Source organism: Macaca mulatta, chromosome 4 (genome assembly GCF_049350105.2).
Source record: "Macaca mulatta isolate MMU2019108-1 chromosome 4, T2T-MMU8v2.0, whole genome shotgun sequence".
Taxonomy (NCBI): Eukaryota; Metazoa; Chordata; class Mammalia; order Primates; family Cercopithecidae; genus Macaca; species Macaca mulatta.
This window is the reverse complement of record NC_133409.1, coordinates 135,280,929-135,308,506: the sequence shown is the minus strand read 5'-3', so window position 1 is coordinate 135,308,506 and position 27,578 is coordinate 135,280,929. Positions and strand designations below refer to the sequence as shown.

At 41.6% G+C, this 27,578-nt stretch overlaps 1 protein-coding gene across 8 annotated transcripts in view; it reads right to left on the bottom strand.

Annotated features, from left to right (window-relative positions):
• Positions 1-27,578, bottom strand: part of ADGRF5 (adhesion G protein-coupled receptor F5) — a 102,843-nt gene that overhangs the window by 31,987 nt on the left and 43,278 nt on the right. For all 8 annotated transcript variants that reach the window (XM_077999824.1, XM_015136504.3, XM_077999826.1 and 5 more), the window contains exons 2-4: positions 21,860-21,985; positions 15,159-15,213; positions 4,108-4,269 (exon numbers count right to left, since the gene is read on the bottom strand). In XM_077999824.1, coding sequence (XP_077855950.1) covers positions 4,108-4,269; positions 15,159-15,213; positions 21,860-21,961 — 319 coding nt within the window. In that variant the 5' untranslated portion in view covers positions 21,962-21,985. The remainder of the gene's footprint in view (positions 1-4,107; positions 4,270-15,158; positions 15,214-21,859; positions 21,986-27,578) is intronic.

Genomic DNA, 27,578 nt, shown 5'->3' with positions numbered 1-27,578 from the left:
AGCCTCCAAGATGGCCTTTGCCCACCCCTACCACTAGGTATTCAAACCCTTTTGTAGTACCTTCTTATGTTGTACTAGGATTGGTCTATGTAATCAATAGAGTATGGCAGAAGTGATGGTATGGCACTTCTGAGATTAGGTTATTACAAACACTATAGCTTTCCTCTTGGTTAATCTCTCTCTTTCTCTCTCTCCTCTCACTCCGGGGGTAGTTGACTGCCATGGCATGAAGGCACATCATGGAGAGGTCCACATGGCAAGGAACTGAGGTCTGCAGCCAATAGCTAGTGAGGAACTGGAGCCTGCCAACAACCACATGAGTGAGCTTAGAAATAAATTTTCCAGGCCAGGTACAGTGGCTCACTCCTGTAATCCCAGCACTTGAGAGGCCGAGGCGGGTGGATCACTTGAGCCCAGGAGTTTGAGACCAGCCTGGGCAACATAGTAAAACCCTATCCTACAAAAAATACAAAGACATTAGCTGGGCATGGTAGTGTGTCCCAGCTACTCAGGATGCTGAGGTGGGAGGACTGCTTGAGCCTGGGAGGAAGAGGTTGCAGTGAGCTGAGAATGCAACCACTGCACTCCAGCCTGGGCAACAAAGTGAGACCCTGTCTCAAAAAGAAAAGAAGAGAAAAGAAAAGAAAAGAAAAGAATTTTTTTTCTCATATGCCAGTTGAACTTTCATATGATGACAGCACTAGTTGATAGATTACTTACAACCTTACAAGAGACCTTGAGCCAGAACCACCCATCTAAGCTTCTCTAAGATTTCTGAGCCTCAGAAACTGGGTCTATCTTCTAGTAAGAGAACTAAACTTTTTTTCCCATTACCATAAAAACCCTACTTGGGACACAAAGACAAAAAGGAAGAAGTGTCTTTTTACATCACTCTCGTGGAGAAAAACAAGAGGTCTTGTCTTGATGGAAACCCCAGTGAGGAAGAATAAGCATTCTCAAATTTCAGTGAGAGCCTCTGGCCTGGGGCTGGTTCATCTCTGGGCCTATGTACCACGTAAAAAGAAGGATCAACCTTGGCATGGCAGTGAGTGACTTTCATGGCTTTAGTGCATTTTCATCTCGCAGAGTGAGCAAAAAGGACCAATGCTTCCTTTCTATGTTAAATGCAGCAGGATGTATGTTAGAGCATACCTCTATTTGTAGACTATTGTAGATATAGTTTATAGGGCAAATAAGTTTATACCTGTATGGAAGTTTATTTTTATGTTACTGTTAGTACCAATACTTGTCAATACTTCCACCTTCTACATCTTAATTCTTAACAAATATAAATACAATGATTAAAAAATCTCTCAGAAAATAAATGTTTGTTATTTTATGATGCTAGGTTTTAGACTTTGTTATGCATCAATAGATAACAAATACAGAGTGCAAGTAAATTTGTGCCTTTTACATATCAAGTCAGGTGTGAACAGCCTACATGAACACTGCTCTCATGGGAGACAGTAAGAAATGTTCTGAAATCAGAGTGCTTTGAATCAGTTTCCAAAGCTGGACCAAAGTCACATCTTTGAGAGCTGTTTTTTCTGCAGATGGGTGCCCAGGAAAAGTCCCACAGAGTGACTACCCAAAGGGAAGTTATCAAATAGTTATTTCGGAAATAGGAGGGACAACACGTTCCAGTTAATTCCTTGGATACTGATGCAGTCTGTGTCCCAGCAGTGGGTGGCAGTGGGGCAGGAGAATTAGGAACAGAAGAAACTGGAGTTGCTAACAAAGAAGCTGAGTGCCCACTAGAGGTAATTTGAGGATAGCCAACAGGATCCTAGTTGTTGAAATCTCTCTCTTACTGACATGAAATTCCAGTGCTAAAGCAATTTTGTTGTTGTCTTCTGTTTTGTGAGGGAGCATTATGGGAGGAGTGGTTGAAGAACTTTTGAGTCCCACATAAATACAAACATGCCTTAGGAGAATGGAAAAAGTTACCACCTCCAGACCACCTGCCATATCCCAGGTATTGTCCGGTGCTTTATGCACATTGTCCGGTTTTAAATATCCTCAGTTTCATTTGCCATTACTAAAAAGGGATCATAAGGCAGACTGCTGGAAAAATGAGGTGAGGGAAGGATGGAAAAAGGAAGATGGTGAAAGTTTGGATGCTTAGTCATTAGTGCCATGGTCAGTAGGCCTAACCTTCATTGCCCTGCTGCATTTAACATAGAACATACATCCTGCTGCATTTAACATAGAAAGGAAGCATTGGTCCTGTTTGCTCACTCTGCGAGATGAAAATGCACTAAAGCCATGAAAGTCACTCACTGCCATGCCAAGGTTGACCCTTCTTTTTATGTGGTACATAGGCCCAGAGACGAACCAGCCCCAGGCCAGAGGCTCTCACTGAAATTTGAGAATGCTTATTCTTCCTCACTGGGGTTTCCATCAAGACAAGGCCTCTTCTTTTTCTCCACGAGAGTGGTGTGAAAGGACACTTTTTTCTTTTTGTCTCTGTGTCCTTTGGGTTTTTATGGTAATGGAAAAAAAAAGTTTAGTTCTCTAATTAGAAGATAGACTCAGTTTTTGAGGGTCACCCACCCCATTCACTTCCTCTTTTAGGCCAACTCCTCTTAGCTCTTCCCTGCTGGTCCTGAGGTCCATGAGCCTCAGGCTTTCTCTGCCACACTGAAATATTCACTTTTGTCAAACCTGTTTCATAGTTCACTAGCAGAAAAGATTCACCCCCTCTATGTGTGAATGACCAGTCTTTCTGGAAGGATAACTTAAACTTTCCAAGGTCAATTGCATTTAATTGAGAAGCTTGTTAACCCAAGTTTTTAAGATGGTGAAGCCTCTTGAAGTCATCCCATCTCTAGTAGAAAAAATTAGAGAGAGTATGTTTATATTCAACATATGGAAGGTAAACTCACAACTAAAGCTCAAGTGTCTATAATCATTAGTTGTTCAACAAAAAACTATTTTTGATACTTGGTCAGTTTTGTTTACTGGATTCATTTACTAGCACCTACAAAGACACCAAAAGGTTTCTGTTAAAAAATTTGGGAAGAAAAATTGACTAAAATCTATGCAATAATTTATTCTAAAGGCAAAAGATCTGTGCTGGGTGGGAACATAGAAGGGTATTTCCTATGTATTTTCCAAAGTACCCTAGTTTGGTGAGATGTTCTATGGATAAAGAGTGGGAAACACAGCAGAAGCTCACTGCTCCTGAAGGACTTATAATGCACATTGGCATCCAACTGGAAAATCACTAACTCAAGAAAATTAGTACTAATGGTAGGAATCAGTGGGAAATGGCATCCAAAAGGAGTGGTAAGGGAGCTATGACTTCGAGTAGCATATATTAAGAATCAAAAATTAAAATGCATGTACCGACATCAGGATGGACTATTTGAAATATGAGAATTCAAAAAGAATTTCAAAAACAAGAATTTTTTCTTGCTCTCATTTTAGAATAATAAAACCCAACATCTATTAGTGCTTTCCAGTTTAAAAAGCAATTCCTTTTTATCAGATAACTGGGAGCCTTATCTCACAACTTCTACTGTATACCAGCTCTTGGGTGATGGTCTCTGGAGACATAGGGAAGCTAGCATGACATTGAAAAAGAGTTTGCAACCAGAAAGTCCAATCTATGGCCTGAAAGGTTCTACTTAATGCCTTGCTTCTGATGCAGGCATGTACCTCATTCCCGTTTCCTGACCTATAATGCCAAAGAGAAGGGTATCTGGTACTTACTAATATCTTGAACCAGTCCTTTCTATGTTCATTGATATACCAAGGGAAGAGGACACAGGGAAGAGGATCCAGTAGTTTATCTGCCCAAGGGAAGAGGACCCAGTAGTTTATCATGAAGGACCTGGCCATATCTTGGGACCACTTTATGATAAGCATCACATAAACCACCAAGCAAACCTCTGGTCACCATCTAAAATAAGAAACCTCTGGCTGTAGAGTTTACTGATAAAGGCTTCATTCAGGAAGGCTATGAAGTCATAGAATCACACATCAGTCTCGGTGAGTCATTTCACTTGCCTACTAAGTAAAAGATTGCTCTGATAGTCAGGAGCTCAGACAGTCTTTCTCAAGACATCCGATCATTTATTCTGAAGCAATGGGTCTCTTACTCACCTGTTGTCACATTTATGCTCAGAATTTGGTCAGTGTTATTCCCATGAATTGGAAAACTGAGGCTGTTCAAGTAGGCTTTGATAGGATCCAGGAAGGATGCATTTTCAAAACTGATCTCAATATTAACAGTGTATTCTTCAGCTGTAGGACTTTTCGTGGCAACTGCAATGAAAGCACATGAAGGCTGAGAAAACTTACCATGGGAGATGGAGCAAGATCATGATGGATTTTTCAGCAGTTAAAGGTAATGACAGGTACATGTGAATGGTTGGTCTATCAACCCTTGGGAATTTCTAGTGAAACCTTTCAGAGAAAAAGAAGAGTTTATCTACTCACCACCTTGGTGTCCAAGGCCAAGCACTGCTGTGTGAAGTATGGACTGTAATGAGGCAAGAGTGGAAGCAGAGAGAATAGCAGGGAGGATCTGGAAACCATTCGGGCAAAATATGTCACAGTCAGCACTCAAAGGAGTGAGTCAGTGTTTCATCTGCAGTATGCATCAGTCAATAGATGCATACTCTAAAGGCTGAACCAAGCATGGCTTGAAGACATCCGGGAAAGGTCACCCAGTTAATTCCCTTTGCCCTTAGCCTATGGAAAGAGCATATATTCTTTGCTCTTCCTCTGAATTTCCAGTGTTCAGAACATGACAGGTGCTCAACAAAATTTGGCAAATTGGAAAGTAAAATAAAATAGATTTTCAGCTCTTCATTGTTTTTCCAAATTGTCTCCAGGTGGTTAACTGGCTGGCATTCAAGATGGATCTGTTCCCCAACACACAGCTACATCAGGCAGGCTAATATATATGTATATGTGTGTGTGTATGTGTATATATATTATATATAGAGTACATATATAGTATATACAGTCTATATATAGAACTATATATAGACTACTATATATGCTATATACAGTATATATAGCACATATAGTCTATATACAGTAGTCTATGTAGAGTAGTCTATATGCAGTCTATATATAGAGACTATATAGTCTCTGTATATAGTCTATATAGAGTAGTTTGTGTATAGTCTATATACAGTACTGTATATAGTAGTCTATATAGTCTATATAGTATATCTAGCATAGTATATATCCTATATATAGTCTATATATAGTATGCTATATATAGTCTAATCTATGTTTATATATAGACTATATAGTCTACTCTATGTTTACATGGAGACTATATATAGATAGATAGATAGATAAAGTCTAGCCTGCCTGATGTAGGTGTGTGTTGAGGAACAGATCCATCTTGACTATAGTAGTCTATATTGACTACTATATAGAGAGAGAGACTATATATATATATATACACACACACACACACACACACACATTCTGGGAATTGTTCTTTCATAGTTTTCTATAACACACTGTGTCTGGGCCACTAATTTTAAGCTTCCCAAGAGCAGGAACTGTTTCTTTTATGCTTCTTTCACTTCTCGTAGCCTTACTTACTTCATCTGGCAAAGAGCTCACCATATTATAAATATGTGACCAATCAATTCTTGTTAAACCTGAAACTCTCCGAGTCAAGTCACAAATTCACCTCTCTGTCACTGACAGAACCTTTGGCCTAATCTTGGCTAGAATATATAACCGAAGCCATGGGCACAGTTAATACTTAATAAAGAACCTTCAAGGAATAAGAAGGTTTTACACAGATAGATTGAGAATATTTTTCTTTTTCTTGGGACAGGGTGTCTCTCTGTCGCCCAGGCTGGAGTGTAGTGGCATGATCTTGGCTCACTGTGACCTCCACTTCCTGGGACCAAGTGATCCTCTGGCTTCAGCCTCCTGAGTAGCTGGGACCACAAGCTCATACCATCATGCCCAGCTAATTTCTGTGCTTTTTGTACAGATGGGGTTTCGCCATGTTGCCCAGGCTTGTTTTGAACTCCTAGGCTCAAGCGATCTGCCTGCCTCGGCCTCCCAAAGTGCTGAGATTACAGTCATGAGCTGCTGTGCCCAGCCATTGAAAATATTTTATCTTGTCAGTCAAATAAGGAAAAAATTAGTGAATACTTATAAAATTATTACTTTAAAATTTACCTTGTATCTGAGAAGATGAAGTTTATTATACCATAAAGTTAACATTCTATGTTAAAAGGGCAAAAAATTTCCCCATAATATTGTAAGATCTAAATATTCCAAGGACTCTTGGTGTGAAATACTAAAGTAGAGTAAGTTTATGCTGGGAAACTCTAACTGTTGAATGTTTATTTCAGAAAGCTGTAACATTTGTCCATTGAGCTTGGTAAACTGTTTGTCTTAGGTCTTTGGTTTTACCCATCAACCTTATTGAGAAGAATTTCATCCTGGCATCATTCAGCTTCTGCAATTAACTCAGCCTATAAAAAAGGTCTGTGCAGATTTTCCTAAAATTAAGAATGGATATTAAGGTATATTTCTTATTTATAAAAATCTACTTAACAAATACAATAAAGTGACTTTTATAAGAATGCAGAAACTCAGCCTGTCACGATAGTGTGGCATTGCCTAAAATTTCCTATTGACTTTTGATTCTCAAATGGTTCTGTGATGAAAACAAGCTTCCTGGAAGAATGGTGAATCTTATTTGATGTAATTCTAACTATGGACACACTATGCTGTCCACTGGGAATATTTACGAGGAGAAAGGCTGCATGATATTTACAAGTTCTGCCTTAGTGCACATTCTTTTTCCTGAAAAGCAATGCAGCAATGTTTATATCCTCCAGAGGGTTCACTACCTCCAGGATCCTCTTTGCCATGCCAGTCTACTCTCCTCCCAGAAATAAAAACAGGATTTCCTGGATGGTAGCTGCCTTTTGGATGGGTGAGGTCAGTAACAAATTCATATCATATCCACTTCATTACTGGCTTTGTTGCATCCCAGGATCTGATCTCGCAAAATATCAATGCCTGCCTGAGGGTCATGTCTGGCCCTGAGCCTACTCCCTGTGCTCTTTTCAGTCACAACTGAAGAACAAGTGTGTGCATAGAAAGCACATGGTGATTCATGGACATCATCACTCCCCATTGAAACCGAGGCAGTTCTGTTCAGATTTTACGCCAAAGACCATTTTCTTTTCATCATGCCCTGCCACACCTCAGATGGAAGGAGATAATGAATGAGACCACTTTTTTTTTTTTTTTTTTAAATAATTTAAGTTCTGGGATACATGTGCAGAACATGCAGGTTTGTTACATAGGTAAACACGTGCCATGGTGGTTTGCTGCCCCCCTCAGCCTGTCATCTACATTAGGTATTTCTCCTAATGCTAACCCTCCCCTAGCCCCGACCCCCTGACAGGCCCCAGTGGGTGATGTTCCCCTCCCTGTGTCTATGTGTTCTCATTGTTCAACTCCCACTTATAAGTGAGAACATGTGGTGTTTGGTTTTCTGTTTCTGTGTTAGTTTGCTGAGAATGATGGTTTCCAGCTTCATCCACGTCCCTGCAAAGTACATGAACTCATTCTTTTTTATGACTGCATAGTATTCCACGGTGTATATGTGCCACATTTTCTTTATCCAGTCTATCATTGCCAAATGGGACCACTTTGTAAACTTTAAAGTACTATTAAAAATATGAGTTATTATTGTTAAATGTGTCTTTAGAGCTTGATGTACAATTCCTAAAGTAAATTCTAAAATAGAAATCAAGTTCAAAGGCAAAATGATTAATAATGAATCAAAGAATTATGTAAACCATTGTTTAATTCTATTCAACATAATAAATGTCTTAAAAATTTACATTCAGGGCCAGGCACGGTGGCTCATGCTTGTAATTCCAGCACTTTGGGAGGAAGAGGTGGATGGATCACAAAGTCAGGAGTTCGAGACCTGCCTGGCCAACACAGTGAAACCCCATCTCTACTAAAAATACAAAAATTAGCTGGGTGTGGTGGCAGGCATCTGTAATCCCAGCTACTTGGGAGGCTGAGGCAAGAGAATCACATGAACCCGGGAGGTGGAGGTTGCAGTGAGCCGAGATCACGCCATTGCACTCCAGCCTGAGAGACAGAGCTAGACTCAGTCTCACGGAAAAAAAAAAAAAAAAAAAAGTTCACATTCAGGAAAAATGCATTGTGATCCATTGTCATTGATACTCATGTATTTTGATATTAAGCTTTGCTCTGCTCATTTGTTAGTTCCTTGATTTAATGATTTACCTGGAATTTTACTATTTATTGAATGCCTGTTTTCGAGGCACTGCACTAGGAGCTGGAGACACAGGGTGAATAAAAGGAGCAAAGCCCTGTCTTTGAGGATCTTTCATCCTTATACTGGAGGCAAAAGATAAGTTTACATTTTAATTTAATAAAGGAAGGCAAGGAAACAGAGTGATTGGGGCAACAGGGATGGCTTTTTGTTTGCTTTTATTTTTTTATTATTTATTTATTTATTTATTTATTTATTTATTTTGATAGAATGGTTACAAAAGACCTTTCTCAAGCAGTGAACTTTGAGCAGAGACTCAAATGAAGTAAGGGGCGAACCAGGAAGCTATCTGGAAAATGTCACTCTAGGAAGAGTAAACAGGTGTGAAAGCCGTAGATAGCAACGCTCTTGGCTTGGTTTAGGAATAGCAAGAAGACGCCCTCAATCCCCCAGTACGCACTTGAAATTGGGTCATTTCTTCTCATCTGAAGCCTAGAACAGTATCACGCTCCTCTAGGCAAACAGAACATAGAGGCTGTGGGTGAGCTTTCTTCCCCTGTAATGCCCCGGGGCAACAGGATAAGCACCTGAGGAGCAGCTTAGATGCTCAGGGATCAGCATGACCCACATAGCAGTGGGGTCAGAGGCTCACTCACCTCACTGCCTCAGAAGGCCCAGTTTAGGGTTAGAAATGCCAAACCCACTTGTCCCGCTCAAGCTGAGGACTTCAGAGCCTGGGAAGTGACATTTCTTGTCCTTCCCCAGACTACCAGGGACCAGGAGGAATGAGGACAGTTCATCAACTTCTGTGTGTGTGTTTTGGATGCACTCCCGTCCTCCTCTGCTCCTCAGGATGTCTGACTCCTGGGAGTTTAATGTGTTTTCTTTGCCCCTGGCATTGTTTGTCTGGATTTTTCTGGCTCGCTGATGCCTTGTGTGGAAGGTAGCCAATTCCAGGTGTCATCAGTGTCACAGACAGAGGCCTATCAGCAGGCCCAGGAGGCACAAGACAACCAGGATTTCCCCTCTCCTTTCCCATAAATCACTGCCAGCCACACAGCACTTATCTTACAGGGACATTTCTGGAAAGTTGGCCACAAACTGCAACCAAGATATTTGGGTCTTAATCACAGCTGTTTAAGCAAACAATTCTACTTTTGCCTGGAAACACTAATGGGAACTATGGTTTGTCAGAGTCAGAGCTTAAGTAGATGCATAAATTAACCTCTTGCCTGATAACTTCACCCAGGAAAAAAGAGATTGGTTGGTGTGGCTTCCTCTTGACTAAACAGACCAATACAATTTTACCATTGATGGTTTGGCTCTCCTGCTTCTCCCTGTTGGTCTTAGTAAGTAAATATCAAAAGATACCTACTATTTTGCTTGTTTCTTGACATATTCTAGAAGGTGGCAATTTGGCAGCATTGGCTGTATGCTACTGTGTGATTGCTCTGCAGATGTGGTGAAGGGATCTTATTCTCTCTTCAGGTTTCAGAAAGAGTTGTTTACAAAAGAAAATCATCAGAATCCAAGGCTGTGGGCTACCCGGCAGGTGTAGATGGAGGAGAAAGTGGGCAGCACTGTGTCATCAAACACCAGACTGTGCCCCTAACAAAGTGTCTGGCATATAGTTGCCAGTAAAATAGTAATTCTGATTATCATAAATATAATGATTATATTCTACGCAGATGTGTGCTGATAGGTCAAGACATGCTAACATTAAGGGCGCGGCACGGTGGCTCACGCCTGGAATCCCAGCACTTTGGGAGGCCAACGTGGGTGGATCACGAGATCAGGAGATCAAGACCATCCTGGCTAACACAGTGAAACCCTGTCTCTACTAAAACTACGAAAAATTAGCTGGGCAGGGTGGCGGGCGCCTGTAGTCCCAGCTACCTGGGAAGCTGAGGCAGGAGAATCGCTTGAACCTGGGAGGTGGAGGTTGCAGTGAGCCGAGATCGTACCACTACACTCCAGCCTGGGCAACACAGTGAGACTCCATCTCAAAAAAAAAAAAAAAAAAAAAAGAAATGCTAACATTATTCCTATCAGGCTTCACCTTTGGGATAGTTAAACAAACAAACAAAAAAGAAAAACATTAACCAGAAAAATGTTAAAAAAGCAAAACACTCCCAATATTAAATGTCAAGCTTAAAATCAACCCCACACACCAGCCGGAGAGCGCCAGGTCTTTTATCTCACTCTACCACCACCACTGCGGCTCAGAGCACTCAGGGCCGCATGTCATCACCAGAAAGGCTACAACCATGACAACCCAAAAGTCTGTTCCTCAACCTGGGGAGTTTCCGGCATTTCCCGAACCCAGATCTAAAAGGGCCAGCACACCCAGGTTGCTAGGCCTGCAGAAAGGGCAGGATTTCCGTACTAGCAGCCAGAGACCCAGTCTGGGAGGAACCTTACTCTGACTAAATAGATGTGAAAATGTGAACGCATCCAGGGCAGGGCTTGGACATCCTGAATCCCCCTCTCTCACTGTTTTGCCTCTCATCGGTTATTCCTTTAAAGCCAAAGAATAATCATTGGGGCTCTTCAGCACCAGGCTCCAAGACATACCCCCTTCCCAATTACTGTCAGAAACCTGGAATGGAGAACTTGGCCAGTTGATATTTGTATTACTGCCAACCAGTAAGTAACATCCACTTTCACTCCCCCGTGAAGAGTCCCCGTAAGACTAAATTTGGAGCTTAGCTGCAAACCTCCAGAACAAGCTTTTCCTTCCAACTCTGGTCTCTACCTGTGACCTCCCCAAAGCACCATCTCCCAGGTTTGTACACTCCTGCAGAGTCACAGGGATTATTGCTGCCCTTCATCCCCAAGTCACATCTGTCCAAGACCTTTTGCTGTGGTTTTCAAAATGTCTTTGGCGAGCATTTCCTCTGCTTCTTTCCTATCTTACTCCATGGCAGGGTTGCATGTCTAGACTGCCGAGCCTCCTGGCCGGTCTCCCAGGCACTAATTTCTTCATGTAATTTATTTAGCCATAACCATCGGGATACTTTTCATTTAAGCGCATTAACCAGTCACCTCTCTGTGCCAGCCACTCAGCTGATCCAGAATCCACTTCCTGATGGAATTGTGACGTGACTCGGGATCTTTCCCCCATTCTTACTTCTCTCTGCTCCCTTATAGCCATTCATTGTCCTAACAGGCAGATCCATGCTTTTTCTTACCTCTAGGTTTCATGCAGGCTTCTTTTTCCTGAGAGAATTTTGAAAGAGTTTTCCTAAAATGCTAACTCCTGTGTCACAGCCTCTGTGCCCCTGCCTTCAAGTGGTACAGAATACCTTCTCTGGACCGGAGGTAGATCAGGTCCTTTCAAATGCAACACTATTTTATCAATAAATCGATTTTCTTTGTTTTAAATTTCTTTAAAAAACTATTAAAAGAAAAAATAAACACCAGATAATTTAATTAACATTTTAAAAGTAATATTAACATAACATTATTTAATCTTTCTAACAACCCTATAAGGTACTAACTCTGAGATATATGTGTGTGTGTGTGTAAATGTGACATACATATGTGATACATACAAATGTAATACATATATGTATGTACTATAATACAGTCAGCCCTCTGTATCTGTGGTTCTGCATCCATGGATTCAACCAATCTCAGAGGGAAAATATTTTTTAAAAATTGTGTCTATACTGAACATGTACAGCCTTTCTTTCTTGTCACTATGACTTAAAAAGTACAGTACAACAATTATTCATATAGCATTTACATTGTACTAGGTATTATAAATAATCTAGAGATAATTTAAAATATATGCAAGGATGTACATAGGTGATATGCAAATTTATACAATTTAATATCAGGGACTTCAGCATATACACATTTTGGTATCTGAGGGGTTCCTGGAACGAATCCCCCATGGATACTAAGGGAAGGACAACAGTATACACACACACACACACACGTATACACATATACACACATATGTATGCATATATATATATATATATATATATACACACCCAGACATACACATACAAATTCAAGGGGCCAGTTAGGTTATATAACTGACCAGTCACTTGGGTAGAAATTCATGGTGTGCTGAGAATAAATGTAAGTATTGATCCTATCTTTAAAGATGATTCTATTCCAAATGCTAAAGATTTTGCCCAATGACTCAAAAAAGAAAATTCCTGACCTAATTGTCTTTCTCTTAGAACCTTTGTCTCCTTGTGGCAACCAGGCTTCAGAAAGGGAGAAGTATGTGTATGTGAAAGGGAATAGCACTCTGAAAATCCGAGCCCAGTTCTAACACCTCACTTAACTAACACACCCACCAAGCAGAGCACAGACACCTCCAGGTGGCATCCTGCTGAAGGTAACATTTTCTGTGGCTTCCTTTCATCATTTTCCGGACAGTTGTGTTCTTTTCTCTTTTTTTTTTTTTTTTTTTTTTGAGATGGAGTCTTGCTGTGTCACCCAGGCTAGAGTGCAGTGGTGCGATCTCAGCTCATTGCAAGCTCCGCCTCCCAGGTTCGAGCGATCCTCCTGCCTCAGCCTCCTAAGTAGCTGGGACTACAGGCGCCCACCACCACGCCCAGCTAATTTTTGTAGTTTTAGTAGAGACAGGTTTTCACCATGCTGGTCAGACTGGTCTCAAACTCCTGACCTCGTGATCTGCCCACCTCGGCCTCCCAAAGTGTTGGGATTACAGGTGTGAGCCACCACGCTGAGTCATATTCTTAATTGCAACTTACATTCTGGATATCTGGGGTCTAGTGCCTAGGTTTTTCTATGGCCGTTTCTTACTTCAGCGATTTTGTAAAAGTACCAAGGTCAATCCGTCTTCTGCAGACGATAGGTTGATTCATTAACACTTCCCAAATGACTCTAGAAGCCCAAGAACACAGAGGACCATGTATAATAAATGGAAAACATCTTTTCATGGTGATTTAACATTGTCATGGTTGTTTTTAATGAAGGCACACCTGGAAAAATTTTGGCATGTCAAATCCTTAGATATAGAAACGGTTTCCTCCCCAGGGGCTATCCCTTCAAACTGTCACCACGGGTCATAAACAGCCTGGCTCAGAAGTGCAGGAAGACATTCCTTTTACAGCTGTAATCACCCACTGCTCCGGAGGAAGCCAGCAGCCTGAGCCCTACAAGAACTTGACAGAAGCCTGGAGCTGGAACTCACTGATTCATCGTTTGAATTTAAAAAGCCAGTCTTTCAAAATCCCAGATGAGCACATCTCTGGCTCTGCTCCCGTCATAGGGTGCAGAAAAGTTTAAAGGGTTGTTGGGATGGGTAGAGGTAATGATACCCATTTTAGAGCACAGAACGTACAGACTGTGCTATAGGCCACTTTGGGGAAGGAGGGAGAAAGGGAGAGTGGGATCCCACAGGGCTAAGAAAACGAAGGCTGAAACAGAAAAGAAAAGAAAGGGAAGAGAAAAGAAGAGAGGGAAAACCAACAGTGGTATGATCTTCCAATCAGCATTTTAAGAGCTTAATAAAATGTGGTCAGATTCTCATTTCAAGCGCTGGACAACAGTTGAGTCTGGCCACTGCACCGTGAAAGGCTCGAACAGATGCCACCACTCTGACCTTAGGGTAAGCCTGCCCTCTTTGGCAGCCTACTGTCTCTTTTAGAATCATTAGATGAAGTCGCACATGCCTGAAAAAATGATTCCATCATAATGTGATAGGGTGAAAACTTTTTCCTTCTAGATATTTGGTACAGCCACTCAGCCAGCAGACCCGTCCTGATAGGAATTCAGAAAGGCGCCGTAATGTGAACGTGCAAGTGCTTCATCTGTTTGCTCACTGGTTGAGAAAGAAACGGGGCCTGATGCCAGGTTAGAGATGAGGAGAACTCACGAGAGCTCTCCTCTACTGGGGGTGGCAAACAGGAGGTAAAATAATCACAGTGCTTTGGGACAAATGTTGTGAATGGAAATGTATCAAGGGGAACAGGAACGCAGGAAAAGCAGTCCCTGATGCTCTGGGAAATGGACGGAAGGCCTAGCAGGGCAGGAGTTCATAGGACTTGAGACTTCAGTGGGAGTCTCCCAGATAAACAAAGGGGGATGACGGGCAGGGCGTTGATGACGTGAAAGGGAACAGAAGGAGATCAGGTGGGAAAGGCACGGAAGGCCTGATGAGTCACGAGCAGAGGATTGGCTTTTAGTTCCAAGGCCAAGGGAGCTCATGAAGAGTTCTATGGAGGGAAATGACAAGATCCAATTTGTGCTTTTGAAGGGCTGCTATGCTGGCAGTGGGAGCACCAGGTCCTGGGAACACCCAGCCTGCGGCCCTGCCCTGACACTTGCGCAGGGTCCACTCAGGATGGGATTTGAGGGTCGGTACGTCAGAATTTGCAACTCTTTACCCACCCCTAACCCTCCAAAGGGCTGAGTCTTGTATTTTTCAGATCACTGCTTTAGAGGTGAGTGGGAAAACTGGAGTGAGAAACACAAGAGGAGGACTTGAGCCTCTTGGTCAGATTGCTTCACAAGATAAAGTCCAGAGTGAAAGATGTTCTTCTTTTTTCTTCTTCTTCTTCTTTTTTTTTTTTTAAGGCAAAAAGAAAGGTTTCTGGATGGTGGGCAGAGAAGTAGGCCATTTGGTGGTGTGGGAGGGCAGCTGAGGAGAGAGCCACAGAAAAATCCTAGGAATGTGAGGAGCAGTGATGGCATTGGGGAGGGAAGGCAGGTTCTTACGTGTTGTTATGATCCAGTTACCGTCATTTGGTAGAGAATGGAGTTTCCTAGTAATTACTTTTGGAAATCACACTGCACTATATGACCCTGATGTGATTGGAGACTGAATTATGTGGACTACAGTGTTTTAAAAAGTTGCAACACATATCGTTTGAGTAGACTTACAAAAGAGATTGCCAAGCAAGAGTTTACATACCGGCTCGTTTTTGCCTCAGTGCCTCTTCACCAGCTGGTTCATATTCATGAAGACTCTGAAAAGAACATTTGAGAAAGTTGTCAATTAAGGTTAGAGAAGTCTTTTCACTGTGGCTCCCCACTTAGATACCCCTAAATGTTGGAGCTGAGCTTAAGGCCACAGCCTTAATGGATACTGGGCACACAGCAATGAAATGGTTTGGAAAATGAAGTGGAGTTGTTACTGCAGTGTGACCTAAGAATTCACTTTTTTTGACCAGTCTCTAGACCAGGAACAGAAGAAATCACCATATCTGACTTTCTCAGAGTTCCTGCAGTTTGAATCCTGTCAAGAAATATAAATTATTATCATGTTCTAAACTTGTACTCTCTGCCTGACTTGAACTGAGTCATCCCAGCGACCTTCGAGACAAGTCTCACGACCTCCTTCTCAACACTCAGCCTGCCCCAACCCCAGTCTTCCTGCTGTATTAGGGCTCTTTAACCACTGTGCATGCTTAGAAATTATTTTTCCTGAGTCTGATCCTTTTTCTCCTGGATGGTTCTATTGCTGGTTGCTGTAGTAGGAACTAAGAGAGTCTGCTCTAGAGTCAGACTGCCTGGGTACAAGACTGTGCCACTCACTTTGTGGCTTTGTGACCTTGGGGAAGTTACTTATCCTTGCTGAGCTTTAGGGTTTTTTTCCTGTACAATGGGAATAATAACAGTATCAACTTCATAGAATTGTTATGAAAACTAAGCAAACTACAGTATGGCATGTAGTAAGTTCTTAATACATTTTACCTATTATTATACTGGGTGGTGATTAAAAGTAAGGACTCTGAAGACATGGAGTTCAAATCCTAGCTCCATCATTAAATGAATGTATGACCTTGGGCAAGTCATTTAACCTTTCTGTGCCTCTGTCCTTACCTATAGAATGGAGATGAATATAGCTTATCTCAGAATGTTGTTACAAGGATCAAATGATTAGTAAGTGTAAGGCACTGAAAGTAGTTTTGGTTACATGGTAAATATTATTCAGGGAGGGGGCACTAAGATGTTCTGGGGGCATCATGCTGCAACTGCCATCTGCCACCTGGTGCATTTCTGTGAAGTTCATCTCCTTCATCGTGTAGCTTTTTTGTTAAAGAATAGGCATTGATCAGTTTCACTCATGGGCTCTTCACCAGTTCCGCAGCTGGTAACAGAGCCTACCTCGTACCTTGACCTGACACGGATTTCCTAGCTGGTCCCTGCCTGCCTGTAGGTTTTCCTGTGATGCGTTTTCCACCCCAAACTCCCTTCACACTCAATAGAAAAGCCCGACCTCTCTGAAGCCTCCCAGATAACCCCGCCCACAGAGATCTGTGCTTTACCCTGACCTGCATGCATCCATGACCGCCACCTGGGGCAGAGCTCATTCTGCCATGGAGGTTGTCTACCACTGTTTTCTAGTTATCTCACATCATCACGATGACAAACATAATACTTCCTAAGATGTATTTAACACCCTGTGCCAGGACAAGGGTAGATGCTGTTATTATCCACATTTCACTAATAAGAAAGCACAGGCACGGAGAGGTCCAGTAACTTGCCTAGGATCATACAGACTTTAATGGCAGAGCAGGATTCAAACCCAGCCGGCTCCAGAGTCTGCACTTGCCCACACAGGCACTGCATCATCTTATCAGCAGAGACCTGGGAAACTGCCTTTGTCGCAGGGAGTTCGTCTCTCTTCACTCAGAGCCGTTTCTCTTTGTCTGTATAACCTCTTCCAATTCCCTCCTCCTTTCCAGTGAACCGTTCCCTTGGCTGGTCTCCCTCCTTTTACTAAGTTACATTTTTAGGAAAAGACCAGATGTCAGCAATTTACCACTCCATGTGAGGTTTACCTGTTCCCCTCACTGATGCCCTTAGGAGGTACTGGTTGAAGAACGTATTAAAGTCAGTAGGAAATGAAACAATGAAAGAACCAAAAATGGAAAGAGGAAGAAAGTACATGAAGTCATGAAACAAGTATCAAGTACTATCCTGTGTACTTGAGAGTTCATAAATATTCTTGAAGAAATAAAGAGAGGAATGATGAATGATGACTGGAACTTCAAAAGCCCAGTTGCTGCTTTATTTGCAGTGCAGTTATTTTAGATGTAATTGAATATGCAGGAATGGAAGGTGCAAAGTCAATGTATAGGACTGGTTCTGGCCCAGCTTCCCCTGGAGAATGCTTTGGCTTTCTGCCCAGGCAAAAGGAAGATTCTTCATGCTTTCTGGCCTCCATCCTCTCTGGGGTCTGGTGGGGAGGAGGGAGTGGCCACTGGGAGCTTTCTCTGTCCACACTTCAAGGCAGCACTTAGGGGACCCAGACAGCACACGAGAACTTGACCACCAGTGGTCACCTTTGGGCAGTTCTCCCAGGTCGAGTTTTCGTTCTCTCTGCTTTCCACTAGGACTAAAGCATTGAGGTCTTGCCTCTTTGTCTTGTCAGTTACATGTTAAAATCAAGGTATATTTCAATTATCTAATGCAACATATTTCAACTCTTTGTGAGAATCAGGATCACTGGTCTCCCCTGCCCCCAATGTGATTCAGTAGGTTGGGGGTGAGGTGCAGAAAACTGCCTTTTCAACCAGCACATCCATTGACACGAGGCAATCTTTTAGAAACACTATTTTCTGAAGATTTGCTGAATCTTTATGGTGACCATCTGGAACTTTCAGGGCACGTCTTTGCAAGTGCTGCTTCCACAGCTCTGTCACCTGCAGCCTCTTTGTTGTCCAGTGAGAGCAACCTACTTCCTATTTTAAGCCCTGCAATCATTGGAAATAATGGAGGAAAAAGCACACTGATGGCAATGAAGCCTCTCAGGAGGTGGGGTGGAGATGGTAAATGCCCTTGACCATCCCCAGATTCAAAGAGGTACAAAGATCTGGCTGCCAAGTCACGGGACCTGGATGTGAATAGAGCAAATGGTCGCACCAAGAAGTGAATCCCACAGTTTCAGAATTTTAGGAGATGTCATTCACTCCCTCGAATCCTCTGTTTCTTACATTATGAAAAATAGTAAGTGCTGAGGCACATCAGATGCTCAGTACAGTCTCTGGTAGTGGCGTGTGCCGTGTATTCTGCTGGCCTGGGGCTCATTGTGGACCAGCCTTACCGTCCTGATTCCTCATGTCATCCCAGTTTGGGGAACTGTGGGACTCCAGCACTTGCCTTTCCTCTTACCCTTTGGGTGCTGAGTAGAACTCACAAGGGAGCATAGGTTTGCCAGGGCTCCCAGTGCTAGGCAGTGTATTTACTTCAGACAAGAAAACAGATCTTCCAACTGGACCTCCCTCTGCCAGCTCTATCTGTGTAGAGGTCCCCAAGGGACTGTCTGAGCCACAGTGGACAGCGCTGTCCAGAGGGAATTTCCTGAAGGCCAAGCTTCAGCCGGAAAAGACAAGGTCACCAATTCCAGGAAGTGCCCCACCTATCGGACCTGATGACTTCACAAATAATTGTAGTGGGGGCAGAGTGGCCTGGAGTGGGGGTGGGTAGTCAGTCAGGAATGAGAGGTGGCTTTTTATTCATGAAGAAGAAAATTCCCAGGGAACAGGATGGCAAACGAGGAGGTAAGCAAAGGCTCCTGCTTTCCCAAATCTTACGCCTACTCGCCCGAGCCCTGCCACACACGCCTCTTTTTCTTGACCTGAAACCTCCAATTTAACATCTTTGCTTCTGTGTTTGAAAACTGTCTGAGCAAGAATCCTCTAGCAAAGTCTGCTCACATAAGCATATTCAGAGGGGTTTATTTGTATCAAAAGTAATCACAAAAGCTGCAATGACTTTTGCACCAACCTAATACTAGAATATTAAAAATAACTGCAAATGCATAGGCACTTGGGCTCTGTGCTAGTCACCGTGCTGTGGGTTGCATGTAGAACATTGAAGCCTCACAACAAACAGATGAAGGAGATGTGATTTATTCTCATGTAGAGGAAACAGACTCAGGGAAATGAAGAAAGTTGACAAAGTTTCCAAAGCTAATGAGAGTCAGAGCTGGGCTTCCATTCAGACGTGACATCAAAGTGGAGCATGTACAGCCTGTAACTCTAAGATGGTTACTGGAGCAGGATCCAGGGCAGCATGTCTGAAAGCCAACATCCTGGGCCCCACCCAGGCATCCTGAGCTAAAATCTGCATTTGAAGAAGGTCTCTGGGCAGATCCATGCCCACATGAAAGCTTGAGAAGCACTGGGCTACATCATCACCCTTTAAAAGCCTTTCACCCCACGTGTGTATATTCATGTTCATAGGAACATTATTTACAATAGCCAAGAGGTGGAAGCAACTCATGTCCATGGATGGATAAATGGACATACAAAATATAGTACATATGTACAACAGGACATTAAAGCCTTAAAAAGGGGGAAGTGCTGACACAGGCTACAACATAGATAAACCATGAGGACAATATGCTAAGTGAAGTAAGCCACCCGCAAAAAAACAAATACTATATGATTCTACCTACATGAGGTATCTAGAATCACCAAATTAATAGACAGAAATTAAAACAGTAGTAACCAGCAGCTGTCAGTAGAGAAGGAAATGAGGAGTTATTGTCAAGTGGGTATAGAGTTTGAGTTTTGCAAAATGAAAAAATTATGAAAATTAGTTGTACAATAATGTGGATACACTTAATACTACTGAACTGTATGACTAAAAATGGTTTCAAGATGTTAAATTTTATGTTAGGCATAATTACCACAATTCCAAAAACCAAGGCCATCACCAGATGTTGCATACATGTGACATTTAAGATGGTAGAAGGTCAGTCATGGGAACTGGGTGGCAGCTTAGGGCAGTATAAACTGATCAGGCAGGCTCAAGTGCACTTTTCCAATGGAAGTCCTCAGCCTTTGGGTTGCATGAAGACATTATAACTTGAAGGGTGGATCTACCAAGGAAAAGTGGGGTCCTTTGAGGTGAGTGGTAGGAGCTTCCAAGGAGATGGAGTTCACATTCCACCAAGAGCCCTAGGTCAACTTATCCCCTGACCAGCCTTCGCCACCAGGCAGATGAAGGGGCTTTGCCAGGCCATCACTAGGAGGGCAGATGTGGCATAGAGAGAAGGCACTGCTGCAGCCAGAAACACTAAGAAATGCTGGAACAGAGGCAAAGCTAACACTACTGCTGAGATCGTCTCAGGCCCTGGCTTTCACCCCACCTGCCTTACATAGCCAGAGCTCTGCACTGACTATGTGAATTCACAAGAAGCTTAAATGTTTCCCTCCTCTATTTAAATGGGCAGGCTATTGTGTATGAGTGTACAGGTTATACCCTGCACACTGGGGTTTGGAAGAGGAGACACACCATATATGTCCCTCTAGTCATGAGAGAAATAAAGAAAAGACAAAGATAACCTAGGTCAGAAAATGAAAGAACCAAAAATGGAAAGAGGAGGAAAGTACGTGAAGTCTTGAAACAAAATCCTGAAGGTAAGATCAAGCATTTTGAAAATGATATCAAATGGGAGCAAAGTATACAAATTTGGTCAAGTTTGGTTTAAAAGAAAAAAAATCAAACACATTGTTTACAAGAGAGTCATAAAACAAAGTGGTATATAACACTTAAACTTAAGTTAAACTTAAAACAAAAGGACAAAAATCAGGCAAACACACAAACAAAAGCAGACATGACAATTGGAATAGCAGACAAATAATTAAATTAAAACATACAAAGTAGGACAAAGAGGGACATTTCATAATGCTAAAAATGTACCAGTGAATGTCTAACAACAGTGACTGACAAAAAAAAAAAAGAACTGAAATATGCAAAACAAAAAAGTGGAAAATACTACTACAATAAGAGAAACAATAACAGTAAACAGTTACATAACATTTATTATGTGCCAGACACTGTTCTAGGGCATCTTATAGATATGAACTAATTTAATTTTCATAAGAATAAAAGGAAATCAGTACTACTATTAGCATCGTTATACAGATGAAGAAATTGAGACAGAGAGAATTACATCAGTCTCCAAAGATTCCCAACCAGTAACATGCCCTGTCTCCGGTGTAGGGAGAAGCCTAAGTAAGGAATAACCTGAAAATTCCCATAAAGAATAAGGGGGTACTTATCCCTCCCTTTACTTAAGTTAAACTCTCCTTGACTTTCCAAAGACAAAACCACCTGAATAATTTGTCAGCAAAGGTCTTATATGATGTCTATGGTCCCTTCAGCTATATCAGTCCGTGATCATCACACACGCACAGATTAATGTCTTTTGGAATGTGTTCTAGCCTGATGTCCCAGTTAAAACAAATCCTCTAAGAACATACATTCTGCTCAATCCTCCAAATCTGCTTTGTTGTTATTGTTGTCAGTTTAACAGAGTGGAAGCCTTAGGCCTAGTGGTTGCAATTTAGAGAAGGAAGGAACCCTGGGAGGTCTCTCTTGAAGCTACATTGATGTTCTCTTGACACCACCACTTATTTCAGAATATAGCAAGTGGTAGCCCAGCAAATACACTGACCTACTGTTTATATTCACCCCTTTTCCTTATATTTACCCTAGGTTTATATTCACCCCTTCTCCTCATTTGCAACATTTTTTCTTATGTGGCAATTATGGGAGGAAGTTTTTTCTCCCTAAACTGTTTGTAGGAACTATTGTCAGTCAGGAAATCATAAAAATGTTGACAAGAAAAATTACAGCACATATGGATATACTCACCAAAGGATGAATAGTAGACTCTAAATTCCAGTTCAGTGTAGCTTTGGAAGAATAAATCACAATAAACATGAGGCACAAAGTGGTTCTCTTTGGTGATTTCATGTCTTAAAGTTTGAGTTGGTTGGCCTGAAATGGAAATATGATAGTTTATTTCTGTATTTTATGCTGTATTTTAAATACAGCAATTTATTTCTTAAACAAGGAAAGAACTCGCAAGCCCTGTCTTGAAGGTCATCCTACACAAGAACCTTTTCAATAGAGACAGAAAACGAAGAAGAAGCATGAAGGAATCAACTTAGCATTCTCTGCCCAGACCTTCGGGTGAAGAAATGGTCACAGTAGGGGAATGGGGGTTGAGAGGCTGAGAATGGTGCCTGAAAATAGGACAAAGGTAGCAGATGTCTGAGTAAGAAATACTTACACATAATTTATGAACAAAAAGACTCAGAGAATACTATTCAGTTTTGCTACATGCAATATACTTCGGTATTTTCAATTCTATCATAGAGTATCTTACCCCATTTTTAATTTAATTCTGGTAGTAACCCATTTAATGGACATCATGACCCATATTAATGGACTATGACCCATTAGTATGAAAACTGCTGGACTTGGTTATAAAAATATAAGTTGTATCTTATAGTATTGTTTCATATTATAGTGCGTAATATAGAATATTAGCATCATTATATATCCCATCTTATTTATTTATTTATTTATTATATTTTGAGATAGGGTTTCACTCTATTGCCTAGGCTGGTCTTGAATTCCTGGCCTCAAGCAATCCTCCTGCCTCAGCCTCCCAAAGTGCCAGGATTACAGAGGTAAGTCGTCATGCCTGGCCTTATGTATTGATTTTTTAAAATTCCCTTTATAATGCTGATGATGAAAATAGCTTTTTGGTGATGAGATGAATAATTTTTGCATTTAAAAAGCAGGGTATCACGTGGAATAATCTCCACCCTAGAAGGTCTGGAGACCAAGACAATCTACTTTGTGCACACTCCTCTCCTTATGGCTTTTCTATGCCCATGTGTTGCTGTGAAAAGAATGCTAGACTAAGAGACACAAGATATGAGTTAGGATCCAGGATTACTAGAAACTAACTATGTCCTGTGTAAGTAATTTGTCTTCTCTGAGTCCAAGTTTTCCTGTCTGTAAAATGGGAATAATTGTACCTCTCCTAATTCTCTCACAGAGTTTTCCGAGATTCAAATGAGATTAAAAGGCATGAAGAACTCCAGAAATACAGGCTGCAATAATTATTACTCTGATTGTCAACAGAATCCAGAATGCAACCATCCAGAAGGGCAGGCTTTTGGCTGGAGTGTTGCAGGGAGCGCCAGGGAAGCAATGGCCAGGATAACACACTGATGATAGGCAAGATTTACACGCCAGGGAAAATTGTATTTCAATCGCCAGCTGACAACTGCCACCTTTTCCTCTTCCTCAGTGGAAAACTGGAAAACTGAACCAATTTGCAAATTTGGCAATCAAACACATTTTTTAAATTCTGCAACTCAATGGTTTGGGGGAAATGCTTTGCAATTTAGGTTATAGCAGCTGTTTAACACCAGATGCATCTGCTGTGGGGAAATCATAGCAATGTACTGCTTAATTTTCTATTGGAAGTTTTATCTTCCTTTTTGAAAGACAGTGTGCCCTTGTGGGTATTGAACAGGCTAATATAGAATGAGTCAGGTATTCAGGAAGCAAAGTAGTCTTTTCAGGCCCCAACCTCTGTTGGTTCCCTACTGAGGCAGTTAATCAAGGAGATGAGACTTAGTAACTGAATAGTTAATGAGCCTCCCTTCAAATCTGATAACCAAGGAAGAACTCACATACTAGAAGGACTAGAGCTGGCTCCATATCTTTCTACGATTTCCCAATATTGGCAGTGCATCCTTTTCTTTGGTCAGAGTTATCAAGAATTACAATGTTCCCAAATAGTCATGTCTGGCCCATTTGTATAGGCCATTGAACAATACTGTCCTCATCTTCCCCCACTCCCTGCCTCTGCTGAGATAATTTTTGATAAAGTAACATTCTTATCTATGTTGACTCATTTGTTGACAACAAGATCGCAAGCCAAAAGAAATGGAGATGTAGGAAGGACCCCACCATGGAGAGGCGGGTGTTCTCTGGATGCAGAAGATGATATACAGTCATCAGTTACACAGCAAATATCAGGGATTCTTCACTCAAAAGAAAGGAGAAAGCCACCACTTTGAAAGAAAGGAAATAGTCAACATATTTGACAACCACTATGGCATGGACCTGACCAATGGGAACAGGGATACGAGCTGAAATTCACTTCAGCTTTCGGGGTTGCTGTCACACTTGGGTAGAGACCTAAAGACAAACTTTTATTTAACCTGCATCATTAATCGTATAAACCTTCCAGCTCACAGGTGTCCATACCTGTGAGGAAGCAAGCAAAAGCTGCTTAACTTGGCCAATGCGGGGAAAAGTCTACATTCATCCAGTTAAAAACACAGAGCAATGTCCCACATTCAAGGCAATTTGTCTTCAGTAGGGCCCCTTTAATCCTAAATTCCCTAAAAGTTCATATTTCTTCTAAAATTCCTGGAGTAAAGGGCAAACAAAGGCTGAGAGACAAAGAGAGAAACAGAGGCAGAGAGAGAAAGAACATTATCAGATGTCATTCCCAATCTCTTTCTCTTTTTAAATTAAAATCCAGGACACTCTCTACTAAAACTCACCAAAGCTGGGAAATATGACCTAGCCTTGTGGCTCTGAGCAACTTCCTGTTCTCCTCTGACTCTATTTTCCTGTCTGTGAAGTTAGAAGACAGGGAGAGGGAAATAAAGCACAGCCTGACATCATATGCCAGGAATAAGTCATCAAGATTCTCAGCAACCCTGCATCTGGAGGATGAATGGTCTGGGTTCCCTGAAGCCACCATTAATGGCGTTCTCTTGCAAAGTGATTATGCACCGGGAATCTTCACTATGGAACTGGCCTGTTCTCACAACTCTTAGAAATAACCAGTGCTGGCTGGATGTGGTAACATATGCCTGCAATCCCAGCATTTTCAGAGGGCAAGGAGAAAGGATCACTTGAAGCCAGGAGTTCAAGACCAGCCTGAGCAAAAAAGTGAGACTCTGTATTGTATCCAAAAAAAAAAAAAAAAAAAGTATTTTTTGTAATTAGCCAGGTGCAGTGGCACGCACCCATAGTCCTAGCTACTCAGGGGGCTGAGGTGGGGAGATGGCTTGAGTCCATGAGCCCTGGAGTTCAAGGCTGCAGTGAGCTATGATTTCATCATTCTAGTCCAACCTCTAACAGAGCAAGATCCTATCTCTCAAAAAAAAAAAAAAGAAAGAAATAATAAAGAAACAATCAGTGCTTAAGATCAGCTCTTCTCTTAGAAATCCTTCATCAGCCCTGAGATCAGAAAACTAGGCCTAGAAAGAGTTGAATGTCTCCGAGCTAAGAGATGGCTAGGAGCTGAGTCAGTCAGAACTCCAAGAGATCTACCAATGATTCTCAAAATTTTCGCCAATGACATCCTCCGACAGTTGGAGCAACCATGTATGATAGGATTGTGGGTAATAATTGCTGGTGGTTATTAATTATAATTGGTGGGTAATAATTGCTGGTGACACTGACTATAGGAGTCCTGTCTTACTGGGTGCTCACTATGTTCTAGGCCTGCTGCTGAGTTCTCTGCAAGGGTTATGCCCTCTAACCTCTCAAGGAGCCTCTGACACTGCTAAATTACTCCTACTTTTCAGATATGGAAAAGGAAGCTTAGAAAGAAGACTAATTCACTGAGGCCACAAAGCTGATAGACAGTAGTGGCAAAATTATAAACACAGCAGTCTATTCTCCTGAGAATAAGATGTCATGTGAGCTAAGAGATCTTCTTGGTGGGAAATCAATGAACCAACCAACCAAACAAACAAACAAAAATGGAAAACTTTATAGACACCTGACCAGGCAACTGGAAACAAACTTCTAGCCTCATTTTGCCACTAATTAGCTGTGTGATGGGGGGCAAGTCACTTTATCTCTCTGAGCCTGTTTTCTTATCAGTAAATCCAGGGATTTGACTGCACTCAATAATTTCAAAATCCGGATGCAAGAGTTGGTCTCTTGAAGTCCTGTTACTATTCTAAGAGTCTAAAATTCTTCACAGTTATTTCAACTCAAATGCAGGCTCACCCAGGTTAACTTCTGAGAATAATCATAACTATCTTGCATTTATCCCCCCACCTCTGACTTACTACACAGTCTAGGCCTTCTCTGCCCCTCATGTACACCGTGGCAATGGCTTCCTTTCTTTACTTCTCTGCTCCCTCTCTACAGAGATGCAAGATGGATTTTCCTAAAGCACTCTTCTCACAACATTCCCTGTTCAATTTTCCCCTGCTTTCAGAATAAAGGAAATCACTTTCACTGATCCTCAAGGCTCTCCACAACCTGGACTTAAGAGTGAGCATATGTAATAAGCATCTATAATATTTTCACTACCAAAGTCAGTTGCTTTTTCATAAGTTAAAATAGTGCAAAAGATTTTCCAGTGCTCATGCAAAAGTAAAAATGCCAAGTCAATCTTTGAGAATTAATTTTGGGGGTGGACAGGAGTAATTACTGCCAAACAATTTTTCTGTGTTTGGTGAAACCAAAATAACCCTGTCATTTATTTGGTTTATTAATCTCCATCTTTTCCTGTCCCTTAACCCCACACAATCACTGCATATTCAGATTCTACCCATCCTTCAATGCCCAGGCAGTAGGACTCCCTCACAGATGAAGGTTTCCTGATCTGTCCAGTTATAAATAGTCTATTTCCCCTGAACACCTACACACACTTAGACTAGGCCCTTAGCCTTCCTGCTTGTATTATATGTATTGTTATAACTATTGCACAAAGTAAATCTATTTATTCCCTTATCTATTCATTTGTGTATTCCTTTACTGGAAAAAGATTTATTAAGTCCTGTTATATGTTAAGAGTTCTACTGAGTGAAGGGGAAGTAGCAGTAAACAAGACAATGGTCCCTGTCTCCATGAAGCTTAAAGTCTAATGGAGTAGATGAACATTATTAAAGAATAAATTACTCAATTCATTGTTTAACTATGTGAAAGTGCTACTGAGAAGAATAATCATAATATTAATATTTGTTGAGGACTTACTATGTGTGAGGCACTAAACTCAGCATTGACAATATTAAATCACTTAATCTTTATGATCCTAATGGGGTGGTTCCAGTATGATATCTAATTAAAGGGTACAGATCTAGTATGATACAAAATTAACTGAGCCACTGAGTGGTTAAATAACTTGCCTGAGATCACACAGCTAGTAAGTGACAGAGCCAGGATTTGAACCTAGAAAGTCTAACTCGAGAGCCCATCCCTTTAACCATTGCGCTGAACTGTTTACAAAAGGCTATACCAGAAGGACATGACCTAGTCTTAGGGATTTGTGGAAGATATTCCAGGGGAAGTATTTAATTGAGCTGAAACCTAAAGCCTAAGTTGGAGTTAGCTAAAAACAACAGGGCACTTTGGAAGAAGGGGAGGAAGACGGTTCTAGGTGGAAAAAAAAGATCATGTGAAAAGGCCCTGAGGTAAAGAAAGAGCATGACGCATCTGAGGAGCTGCAAGCAGTCCAGAGTGGCTGGAACATGAAAAGAGAGCAGGTGAAGGGTACGAGGCAGAGCTGGTGAGGTGAGCAGAGGCCAGGCTG